Genomic DNA, 12,294 nt, shown 5'->3' with positions numbered 1-12,294 from the left:
TTTTTAATGATAACAAAATGCGGATAAAAAAAATAAAACATTATTTGAAGTAGATTATTATCGAATAATCATAATCTTAGATTACATATTTTTAATAATGTTATTTAAGAAAAAAAAACATTGCTTAAGAAAAAGCTTCTTAGTTGTGCTTTTCAAAATAGTTTTCAATGTAAGTAAAATGATAGTATTGGCGTTTTTCTTGAAGGCCAAATTTCAAAGCAAAAAGCAACCCATTCAGAAGAAACTTAGGGGAAGGATAATAGTTTGAGTAATTGAGGTAAACTGCCAACCCTTCTCTTTGTTCGTCCTCCCCTTAACTGACCCCCATTTCTTTCCCCACCCAAGAATCTCTTTTTCTACTCTCCCTACCCCAAAAAAACAAGACCGTCACGAAACGACACTTGCCGTAGTTTGCTTGTAAATGTCTTTTCATGACGCTTCGGATGCAAAGGGTTAATTAGTATATTTGAGGTCGCCCCTTTGAAACATTAAGACTGAGTCCTAAAATGTGAAGATCCAATCATTATATTAAAAATTAATCAGGGTGGTCTGCTTATTTTTTTGCACACTGTAAGAGTATAAATATTCATTTTAATTTTTTGGGGGTATTTTTTAGCTAAAATGTTTGTTAAGTGCTGACATCTAGTTAAACTAAACTAATTATCTCTAAACACATTACAAATAGTCTGATATTACTATGACATGGTGTATAAATTGAGAAATAAACATGACTCTAGGCATAAGATAAAGATTGTTTTAATCTTTATGGCACTTTACTTTTCAAAAGAAATATTAGTTGAAGTTAGTTATAGCACAAGAAACAGAGGGCGAAACTTCCCCCTTTCATCTTGACAAGAGAGAAAAGAAAGGGGTTGGTTAATGTACAATTTTAGAATCTTTAAGAAAAATGAAAATAGAAATTTAAGCACACCAAACGTCACTAGTTAATATTTAAGTGGAGAAAAAAAATGAGAACACTAGTGATATTTAACAAGACAAGAATTTTATCAAAAAAATTTCTTAACTGAAAACGTGACTACTTTTATCGTGAACAAATATTTTGTCCACTTTCAAGTTGACATTAACAAGGTATGACTGTATAATATTTGAGATTGTATTATTACTAGTGCACAGACTTCTTAGAGTCCCTCCATATCTCTATCTATTGCAATATCATAACAGTACAAATATTTTTCAAAACGAAACTCATGCATTTGATTCGTGATTCTTAAGAATATTTGATAGAAAATTTTTCCCACAGTGTTTGGAAAAAAGTACAGATTCCACTTGTTTGATTTAAAAATGATTTAAGAAGAAAAGAAATTTTTTAAAAAAAGAGAGAGGGCTTACTAAAAAAATAACAAGGTAAATTGCTTTGGTTGCTTTACAATTTTAACAAAATATTTAACTTAGGTAACTAAGTAGAAAGAAAGCAAAAACAAAAGAATAATTTCATATTTAATAAACACAGCAGTTTAAATTGAACAGAATTTATTCTATTACTTACTTCACCACACACTTCCATGTGCCTTTTCATATCTTTATATGCAACAACATCATAGCAGTTTGGACATTTTGCAGAACGAAACCCACAACTTGTTTCATGATTCTCAAGAACATTTGATGGAAAACTTTTTTTACAGTGTTGGCATGAAGGTTCTGATTCTCTTTTTCCGATCTAAAAAAAAGGTTTAAGAAGTAAATAAATTACAGAGAGAACTTCTTCAGGAAAATCACAAGGCAGCCTGTCTTAATTACCTTCTAATTGTGACAATATTTTTATTTTTGGTAAATCAGCAGAAGAAACATAATGCAATAATAACAAGAACAGAAAAAACATATTTTCAGAATAACTAACAAGAGCATTTTAAATATAATACAATTTTATTACTTGTCCACAAATTTCCATGTGCTTCTTCCTATCTTTATATGCAACAACATCATAGCAGTTTGGACATTTTGCAGAACGAAACCCACAACTTGTTTCATGATTCTCAAGAACATTTGATGGAAAACTTTTTTTACAGTGTTGGCATGAAGGCTCTGATTCTCTTTTTCCGATCTAAAATGAATGGTTTAAGAAGTAAATAAATTAAAGAGAGAACTTCCTCAGGAAAATCACAAGGCTAATTACCTTAATTAGGCTAATGTCTTAATTACCTTCTAATTGTGACTATATTTTTATTTTTGGTAAATCAGCAGAAGAAACATAATGCAATAATAACAAGAACAGAAAAAACATATTTTCAGAATAACTAAAAAGAGCATTTTAAATATAATAATACAATTTTATTACTTGTCCACAAATTTCCATGTGCTTCCTCCTATCTTTATATGCAACAACATCATAGCAGTTTGGACATTTTGCAGAACGAAACCCACAACTTGTTTCATGATTCTCAAGAACATTTGATGGAAAACTTTTTTCACAGTGTTGGCATGAAGGTTCTGATTCTCTTTTTCCGATCTAAAATGAATGATTTAAGAAGTAAATAAATTAAAGAGAGAACTTCTTCAGGAAAATCACAAGGCAGTCTGCCTTAATCAAGGATAGTGCCAGACTTTGCCTGACAAGGGGTCAAGTCTCTCAACAAAACAATTTAAAATATTTAAATTAAAACGAATTTTATACTTTACATTTTTTTCTCACATCATTTTTTCAAGTGTGTTTCTAAGAATCTTAAATCACTAATATTGATACCATAATGTGCAGATACATTTCTATGTAAATTTAAATCACATTTTTTTTTCTGTTACCGATGTATTTTGTACTGTATGGTGCAATTTACCTCACATTGTAAGTTTAAAAATTACTTCCGTAATAAAGAAAAATAGTTGTAGCTGTCAAAAAAGTCTACGCTTCTTACTCTCATAACACAAAAATTATTCAATAATAAAAATTTGAAATTTCATGCACATTTAACATAACATGAAAATGTTATTTTTAAATGCATCAATTCGCTTTTGAATCATTTAAATGTTTTGCAAGTAAATTTATAAATACATTTTTTGCATCCATGTATTCTATCTAAAAATATCATGCCCCCTTTTGAATGAACTTCGAAATAGTTATGCCTTTTAAATTTTAATATTAAATTTTTTTATTGTTACACAGCATAATTTTACTGACAAAAAAAAGGTTATTTTAGTCATGGGACTTGATGATAATATGAATTGTAAATAAATGCAAAGAGATTTTTTAAATTTCATTTCGCTTCATGATTCCCTTTTCTTTTCAAAGATGCTTTTAAAATAAACATCTATGTTCGGCAAAATGCTAATTTCTCCATTTGAGAAAAAGAGTGAATCCATCGGTTTAAAATATAAAATTTAAACAATATAGCTCAAATTTGTAATGATTTTCCATTTTACAAATTTTAAACTTGCGTCTGAGAAACGAATATTTACTAACTTACATTATAGAAAAAAAATTGCCAAATATGGCTGCTGTTTGTCTGCCTATGTTTTCCTTTCTCTGCAGAGCAGCTGAAAGCAAACTTTCCACCAAGATTTCTAATTCGCCCTGCAAAAGCTTCTTACATATTGGCATACGCCTGCAACGAATAACCTTCACGCAGCTAATCACCATATATTAATGTGAACGTTCTTCCCTCTACGATTTAAATTTGCTCTTGCTTTTATAGTTACGAATTTTAAGTCACAAAAAATTAAAGGGTCAAAAGATCAAAATTCGAAAAATATGAGTTTTTTTTTTATTTCTCAAGATTTATTTGACCGATTTTGCTTAAATTTTGTATTTAAACATTTAAAATTGCATTCTTTCAAATGATGAAACATTTTTTATACCTAACATATCTATAGTTTTAGACTTTTATTAAGTAAAGTAATAATAAACGTTTACTAAAAGTTATATTATGCATGAAATTATCCTTAGAAAAACGAAAAAGGTTGGAATTGATTGATATGATTGGAATTGTTTGCAAAATTTTTTCAATTCACTTTAAAAAAAAATCGGGATATAGTGAAATACGCAAAAACTAAAGTTTTCATTAAAGGGTCCAAACTTTCAAACACGCTCCTGAAAAACTGCTAAAACAATATTTCTAGATTGAAGCTAATATATTTTGGGGGTCAGAAATCCGAATAAGTCGAAAAAAGGTATGTTTAATCAGAGAAAGTATTTTTTATGTCAAATTTCCCAACTTAAAATATCGCTTGCACAAATTAATTAGTTTATTTGACGTCACCCTCTCGAACCATTAGGCAAGAGTCCTAGAACAAGATCCGAACTTCAGGTGAAAAATTATTCCGGAGGGTCCATTTATTTTTTTTCAGCACTGTACATTCATATAACATGTCAATATTGCTAATAATAGCAAAATATTTTTTCAATTTTATATAGAAAGGTATTTTAACTGGTGGTTATCCACATACATATGCTTTGATAACTTTAAGGATCATGATTGAAAGAGAAAAATAAAGTCAAATGATGTTCACTTTCAATATTAATATCAGATATAAAAAAATAAAAATGTCTTCCATTTTGTCCTCTTTCATTTATTTTAATAATAGAAAAATGCATTTCCCTTTAACGAATTTTTGCTGCTATTGCGGAAAGCTAATATACATACATACATATATATTTAACTCATTATAAAAAAAGAATTTTTGCATCTTAAACATTAATGTTTTGAAGGCATTGTAATATCGGAGATCCCGCAATATCAGACATCTCGATATATCAAGCTTTCACTGCACTTTAGTCTGCAAAAATACGAAAGGAAATTTTGGTTTAAAGAACAAATATTTGCACCTATGAAAAGTGTATTAAAATTATACTAAATTAGTTTTGATATATATTGCAAAAAATTTCGAAGAAAAATTTTTTTTTTTTTTTTAATGGAAATTTTTTTAAAAGCATTTCTTTAAGTTTTAAAACATATTAAATTCAAACATATTAAGTTTTGCCATTCCTACATCTCACAATTTTGGAGAAAGCGGTGTCTATAATACAAATATCCAACAAATAAATAAATAAAATGGGGCGTAATAGAATAAAGTCTTATTTTTGCGGCGTAATAGAATAAATTCTTATTTTTGTCGTGTTTTTTTTTATTCAAAAAAAACTTTTCTCTACAGGAAAGAATAGCATGTGCATTTTAAGTACAAAATGATTCAGGTCTTCTTTATTGTAGTTCATAAGACAACTTGGTAGTCTATTTTAATATATTAACTCTTTTATGAGCAATTATAATTGAGTTTATTAACATATNGTTTAATAGCATATACTATAAATATTTACACTATTTAAGAGAAAATTATTAAAAAAAAAGTTTGACAGAACAAACTTAGTTTTTCCAAATAATTTAAAAATCGAATTCTTTACATTAAATGGTGAGACGTTTAACCAAATACTTTTCTTTATTGAATACGGAGAATGTGTACAGGCATTAGTCAGTCTAAAAAAGTGTGGTAACGTGAGTATGATGGGGTAGGAGCTAGGAATAACTTTCCATATGGGCACAAACAAAAGACTTGTCTTTCAGAGTTTTCTGAGGAAAAGTGAACAGGAAGTTGGCGGTAAAGTGCAAGTAAAAAAGACACATTTTCATCTTTAAGTTTTGAATTTATTCTCATTAACAAAAAATAAAATAAAATAAAAAATATAAAAAAGCTAGATTTTTTTAAGAATGTAATTATATTTCTTTTCAAGGCAGTAGTGTTTTCCTGGCGATATTTAAGTTCGTCTCGATAGAGGGGCAATCGCCCCCTCTGACAACGCCTTGGTCTTAATTACTTCTAATTGTGACAATATTTTTATTTTTTGGTAAATCAACAGAGGGAAAGCAAAAACAGACAAAATATATTTTTAGAATTAAAAAAAATAACATTTTAAATATAATAATATAATTTTATTACTTGTCCACAAACTTCCATGTGCTTCTTCATATCTTTATAACTAACAACTTCATAGCAGTTTGGACATTTTTCAGGACGAAACCCACAACTTGTTTCATGATTCTCAAGAATATTGGATGGGAAATGTTTTTCACAGTGTTGACATGAAGGTTCCGATTCCCTTTTTCTGACCTAAAATAAATGATTTAAGAAGTAAATAAATTAAAGAATGAACTTCTTCAGGAAAATTACAAGACAGCATGTCTTAATTATCTTCTGATTGCGACATTTTTGTTTTGTTTTTTTGGGTAAATCAACAGAGGGAAAGCTAAAACAGGCAAAATATATTTTTAGAATTAATAAAAAGAGCATTTTAAATATAATGATATAATTTTATTACTTGGCCACAAACTTCCATATGCATCTTCATATTTTTATATGTAACAAAATCATGGCAGTATGGACATTTTTCAGGACGAAGCTCACAACTTGTTTCATGTTTCTTAAGAATATTGAATGGGAAATTTCTCCCACAGTGCTGGCATGATGGTTCTGATTCTCTTCTTCTGACCTAAATCAAATGATTTAAGAAATAAATGAATTAAAAAAAAGACTTCTATATTAGAATTATGAGGTATTTGCTTTCATTTTCTTCCTATTTTAAGAAAAATTTTGCAACAGCAAGTTGACAGAGTGAAAGCAGGCATTTAACAAATAATATTTAAGATTTTAATTTTTTTAAAAAAACATCTAACTAGATGATAATAGAAATATTTAAATATTATATTGAAATTTCTACTTACTTAATAAAACAGTTTAAATTGGTAAATGTAAGAATTTTGCAAAAATAAATAAATAAATAAATAAAATTGGATTTTTATTAAAGGTAAAAGATATTTAACTCATTTGGTCAGTGTTATGCACACTAAATCTAATTTTTACACAATTTGAAATCTCTAAATGGATTGTGATCTTTTATCAAATATACAAATTCCTTTGAAAACAAGGACAAGATAAGAATAAAAGATGTATGCCAAGTTAATATTCTATCAAATCTACCAAGTTAATATTCCATCTTTGCATAAACTTTGCTTTGAAAGCGCAGTGTACGCTTATGTAACAAAAGAAAATGGGAACCTGCTAATTCTTAAAAAGTACTATTTATTCCTACATCTTGATTAATACAATTTATTTAAGACTCAATAAATGTTTTGATTTTATGCCCCTTAAGAATTTGACAGGTTTTAGCAATGATTAAGGAACTTTTCAATTGAGTTCAAATTCCCAGTCATAGGCAATAGATAAGTTTTCTGTTTAGTTCCTCAGACTTCTGAAGCATAAATTCTTATAAGGTGATACTGAGAAAGACAACTGAATTACCGTTTTACAAGACAAGGTATAGAATTATTGTAAAACCAATTTATTGGTCAGATTGATAATAAACTAACTTAGAAATTTGATTTAGTTTAAATAAATGCAAAATTTGATTTAGTTTAAATAAATGCAGTCATTTAAAATATTAAACAGGAATAAATACTTACTTTATAATCATCAATAATACTTTATAAACAAGCTGCGCAAACTATCAAAATAACTGTTATGATCATAGAAGTGTTTTTTGTATGTTCTTTTTTTTTTTTTAGAATACAAAAAGCTATTTTTATTCTAATTTTGATATTTATTGGCCTTTTCTTGTTTAATTTATGAATGACTTGAGTGCAAATGTGTGCTTACGTGATAAGTTTCAGAATAAGAGGAATTACCTTTAATTACTAATTAATCAAAAAGGATAAAGCACCACTGATATAAGGTTGACTTTAATCATTTCAAATATTTTTTGTTGTTTAAAATCAATAATTAGAACAAAAAAAATCAATAAATAAATAAAATTTTACATTAAAAAAAAAAAAAAAAAAAAGCANCGGGTGGGTGACCACTTGGATCAGTCTGCGTAGAGATCGAGGGTGTGCGGTATTGGTCCTCGTTAAAATGCGCTGCCGTAAAGTGCTCGACTTCGCGCGCAGGTCGTTGGGCTACCGAAGCGGGGGTGCCATCCCCTCTGCAGAGGATCAAAATTGTGATGGAATGTCTTCGGATCATCCTCAGGGGTGTTTCCCAGACCGTCGCCAATTGCCCATTGTGCAGCTCTAGTGCGACGTAAATGAACTACATCAAGAACTACAACTAAAAAAAATTGAATTTGGATATTAATTGGCTATCCTCATGGATAGACTTACAAAAGGCAAAATCTGAAATTGTTGAAGATAAAAATAACTCGTTCGTTCTTAATGCACAAAAATTTAATTTGAATAATCTAAGGAATAGACAACTTCAATTTATGTATGAAAATGTGATTCTTGGTTAAATATTAGAATAATATGTCATAAAATGCTACACTTCATATCACATAATGAGTGTTATTTATAAAAATATTGAAACAAAAAAATTTAACAAGCTATAATTACTTTTTGGCAAATTTCAAGGTGATGATCTAACTCTGACATTTGAACAGACTCGTGGCATTGGCGGCAGATTTTGAAACGAGCTCTACAATATAATTGATGACTTTGAAATTCCTTCCAGGAAAATTTTTGCTCACAATGTTCACAAAAATACGAAGACTGTCGATGATTTTCCTAAATTAAAATTTTAAAAATAAAATGTGTACTTTCCAACTTAAAAAAAGAGCTAACATTAAAAATTTACTGAATTTAAATTTCTATTCACCTGCATTGCATACAACTGATTTTTAAACTTAATAATAAGAGAGGATGAGGATACAAATAATAACAAACATAAATTTTCTGAGAAAATAAGATGTTTGGAAAAAACTAAGTAATGCTTGCTCATAAGGAAATTTTTTTAATAAAAACCTTTTCATTTATACTGAAAAAGTTATGTTAATTTGAAATAACCAAAGAATTTACTTCTAAAATATATTTGTACTACATTGAAACCTCACCTTACAGACTAAGACAAACACTGCAAAATGTGGATATTTTTTTTTTAAATTCCAGACTGTCTTTTGTGAATAAACTTTGTATATCCCTAATATAGGACAGACACTCTCTTAACCAGACATAAACAGTAACTTATAGATAAAAAAAAAACTTATTAAATCCCTAGGACACTATACCAAGGGACAAACATGGTAAAATTCTCTTTCACTCTCATAAGTAATTTAAAATTTTAGATATAGAAAAAATGAGTTCAGGTAAACCTAGAGTTTACTATGAACTTTTCAAATGCTGATTTTTTTTCTTTCAAAATATCAAAATGCAAACACATTATGGCAGGATAACTAAGGTTTATGCAGCGGGGAAGTAATCCTGCAATAATGTGCCTGCATTTTGCTATTTAGAAATAAAAAAATATCAGCATTTGAAACTTCAAAATTTACCTGAATCAACTTCTTGCTACACTTTAAAATAATAATAGAAATGGAACAAAATTTGCCATGAAAAGTTTATCCTGCAACATACCATCCTCTTAAAGCAAACTTGTAATAATTTGCAATAAAGTTTTTTTTTTTTTTTTTTTTTTAAAAAATTTAGATTTTACTTATGTGCAAGTGTTTTTTATGGACGAAATAGAGGTGTAAAAAGGACAAATATCCGAGAAAGAAATCTACAAAATAACATTTCTTAACAGCTTTCTAATGGTGATTGAGTGCATTAATGGGATTATTCCATTATTAGGGGGGGGATAGGGGCATTATAGGGATGATCTGTATTATAGGGAGGGTAAAGAGATATTTCATATTATGAATTGTATACTCACCACTTACCACACCATTTACTAATCATTAATACAATTTTCAACAAACTTTGAAATTGGTTGACAAAATGTCATTTGATATATTATGTTACCAACATTTAATTTTGATTGAATATGAAAAAGGATTTTACAATTTGCACTTCTGAATTATTATAGTCCAGAGAGAGTTCTTAACTTAACATTATAAACCAATAACTCTTTAAAAATATAAACTTTTATTTTTATAAGTATTCTTTTTATTGTAAAATCTCCTATCTTCCAAATCTGCATCAAAAATTTTTAACATTAAAAGAAAGTACAGAGGAATTTCGATTTTAGGTTTTCCATCGGACTAGTGTTAAAAGATGCGGAAAAGGGAGAAAGCATAAAATCTGGGTAAAAAAAATACAAGCAAATTTTTTAAAAACTGACAGTTAAGACTATTAGAAAAATGTGTATTACTTACTTGTTTTTATATATAATTTCAACAATATTCCCCACAATACTAATTAATGTTTGCAAATTTGCCTTTTGGGTATACACATGCAAATAATAAATATTGTTTCAGATTTTAAATTCTTAATCAGTTGTAGGTTTTCATCACTATCATCTTAAACAGACATTAAAGGAATTGAAAAGTAATAGGGTGCATGTTGCAGTCGATATATGCAGCATCTTAGGCCGCAAAATTTTATTCCGAAGGCTTAATGTTTCTGTTGGATACTGAGAAGCCAGCTTTATTGAAGTCATTTGTAATGCATTTTAGTAGACACTGTCCTATATTGTCCTATATACTCTGGTTTAAATAAATATGAATATAATTCATTATTAAATTAAATAATTAAAATTTACTACATTATATTTCTCAATTAGCATGTTCTTTTAAAAAGTAAAATGAACCTCCTGAGTGGATATTTTTTCTGTTCTAAATATGTTTGCATCACTGAGTTTTTACAGTACAAGAGAAATTTTTCAAATACTTAATATAGTTGAACTAAACATAATATGTTTGTACTTCAAGTAAATTCTAAAAACTAACCCTTTTTTTAAATGAAATTGTGGAAATTAAGTTCATTTTAAAAAAATTCGTTTATTTTAAATTAAAAAAAAAATTTTTTTTTCAATAAATGTTTTCAGATACGCATAAATATGAAGTATTCAATAAATATAGTAAGCAAGGGGTAGAATTTATTGTGACCATTTCATCCAAGGTTTCTTTAAAAGCAGTTAGAAATTTCAGGTTTCAGGCTTTTCACTTACAAAAACAAATGTGAAGAACTCATTAAGTCTTTCTTACAAAGTAATTTGAAATAGCTCGACAAGTTGTATCAATCTAAATGTCTTTATAAAAAGTACCACCTTTTTGGCCTAAAACAGCTAAGTTTAAAAAAGAAGAAGAAAAAAATACTTGATGTTCTTGTAGAACATAATAAAAAAGAGGTTAACTTTTGAAACTAAGAATCAAAACATTGTGGTAATGTAAAGTCAGTACTTGTTTACATTATTTCAAACAATTCATATAAATTAAAAAAAACATTTTAAAACCAAATGAGACAGATAATTCATCAGACATTATCATAATTCTAACCAGGGTTGGCAAGATTTTGCCGCAGGTGGAAAAAACCATGGTAATTACCAGTAAAAACCGTCCTCGCAAAAACAGGTTTTTGCCAAGCAAATTGGCAAAAACCTATATTTTCCAAGCTGAGAGGACAAAAACACATTTTTGATACAAAATTATTCCTAAAATTGAAATATATACTATAAATATAAATAATTACAAAAAAATTAACAAAATTATTATTCCATAATTAAATCATAATGTAATAATATATCATTTTAGTAGTTTAAAACATTATTGATTGGAAAATTTGTGATTATTCTTTTTTTCCAGTGAAATGAACTTATTTTAAATTAATATAACAATAATTTAAAGCATAAAATATCTATCAACATGTGTAGTTAATTATTGCACAAATAATAATTTTTTATAATAAATAATATTATACAAATAATATTTATTTGTAAATAAACATTTACTTAAGGATTCTAAAATGAAAACAGGTCAAAAACTTTCAATTTTTAAAATATTATTACCCTTATATTAATTATTATGCTAAAAATAATTTTTTCATGTAATGTATCAAAATTATTATTCCTTATAATTGATTTAAATTTGTTTCACGCATTTTGTAATAATATTTAATCAGTAATTTAGATAATTTGGTTTTTGCCAGTTTTTACCAGTTTTTGCCACTGTCCTGGCAAAAACCCCTTTTTGCCGGCAAAAACTACAACCTTGATTCTAACTATGCCTAAATTAAATAAAAGTGGTACATATTTACAATGAAAATATATGTACATATTATATACATGAATTGTGAAAAAATTATCAGTAAATTTATGATTGGTAAAACAAAGTATACACAGCCAAACCTTGTTAAGACGAAAATGCTTCATAAAAATTTTCCTTAAGATAAAGGTAAATAGTTTCCTAAATATGTTACCTAGTAAAATAATTACATAGTTGATTGCAAAAATAAAAATCAAACATTTCCCATTCAAGAAAAAGTAAATATTGCACCTAATGAAAATCAATTCCTCATTGACTTAAGTTTTGAATATAGTCTTTAAAGCAACAGCTGCTGTAAAAACTGATCAGTGTTTTTATTTCAGTAA

The 12,294-nt window shown here is 27.5% G+C and overlaps 1 protein-coding gene across 10 annotated transcripts in view; it reads right to left on the bottom strand.

Moving 5' to 3' along the window:
* Positions 1 to 12,294, bottom strand: part of LOC107451983 (uncharacterized) — a 111,023-nt gene that overhangs the window by 92,513 nt on the left and 6,216 nt on the right. For 9 of the 10 annotated variants that reach the window (XM_071181610.1, XM_071181612.1, XM_071181611.1 and 6 more), the window contains 6 exons: positions 8,325 to 8,495; positions 6,260 to 6,430; positions 5,881 to 6,051; positions 2,297 to 2,467; positions 1,892 to 2,062; positions 1,508 to 1,678 (listed from right to left, as the gene is read on the bottom strand). In XM_071181610.1, coding sequence (XP_071037711.1) covers positions 1,508 to 1,678; positions 1,892 to 2,062; positions 2,297 to 2,467; positions 5,881 to 6,051; positions 6,260 to 6,430; positions 8,325 to 8,495 — 1,026 coding nt within the window. The remainder of the gene's footprint in view (positions 1 to 1,507; positions 1,679 to 1,891; positions 2,063 to 2,296; positions 2,468 to 5,880; positions 6,052 to 6,259; positions 6,431 to 8,324; positions 8,496 to 12,294) is intronic. The other variant, XM_071181619.1, reaches the window with a different exon arrangement.

Source organism: Parasteatoda tepidariorum, chromosome 6 (genome assembly GCF_043381705.1).
Source record: "Parasteatoda tepidariorum isolate YZ-2023 chromosome 6, CAS_Ptep_4.0, whole genome shotgun sequence".
NCBI lineage: Eukaryota > Metazoa > Arthropoda > Arachnida > Araneae > Theridiidae > Parasteatoda > Parasteatoda tepidariorum.
This window is presented reverse-complemented; position numbering and strand designations above follow the sequence as displayed.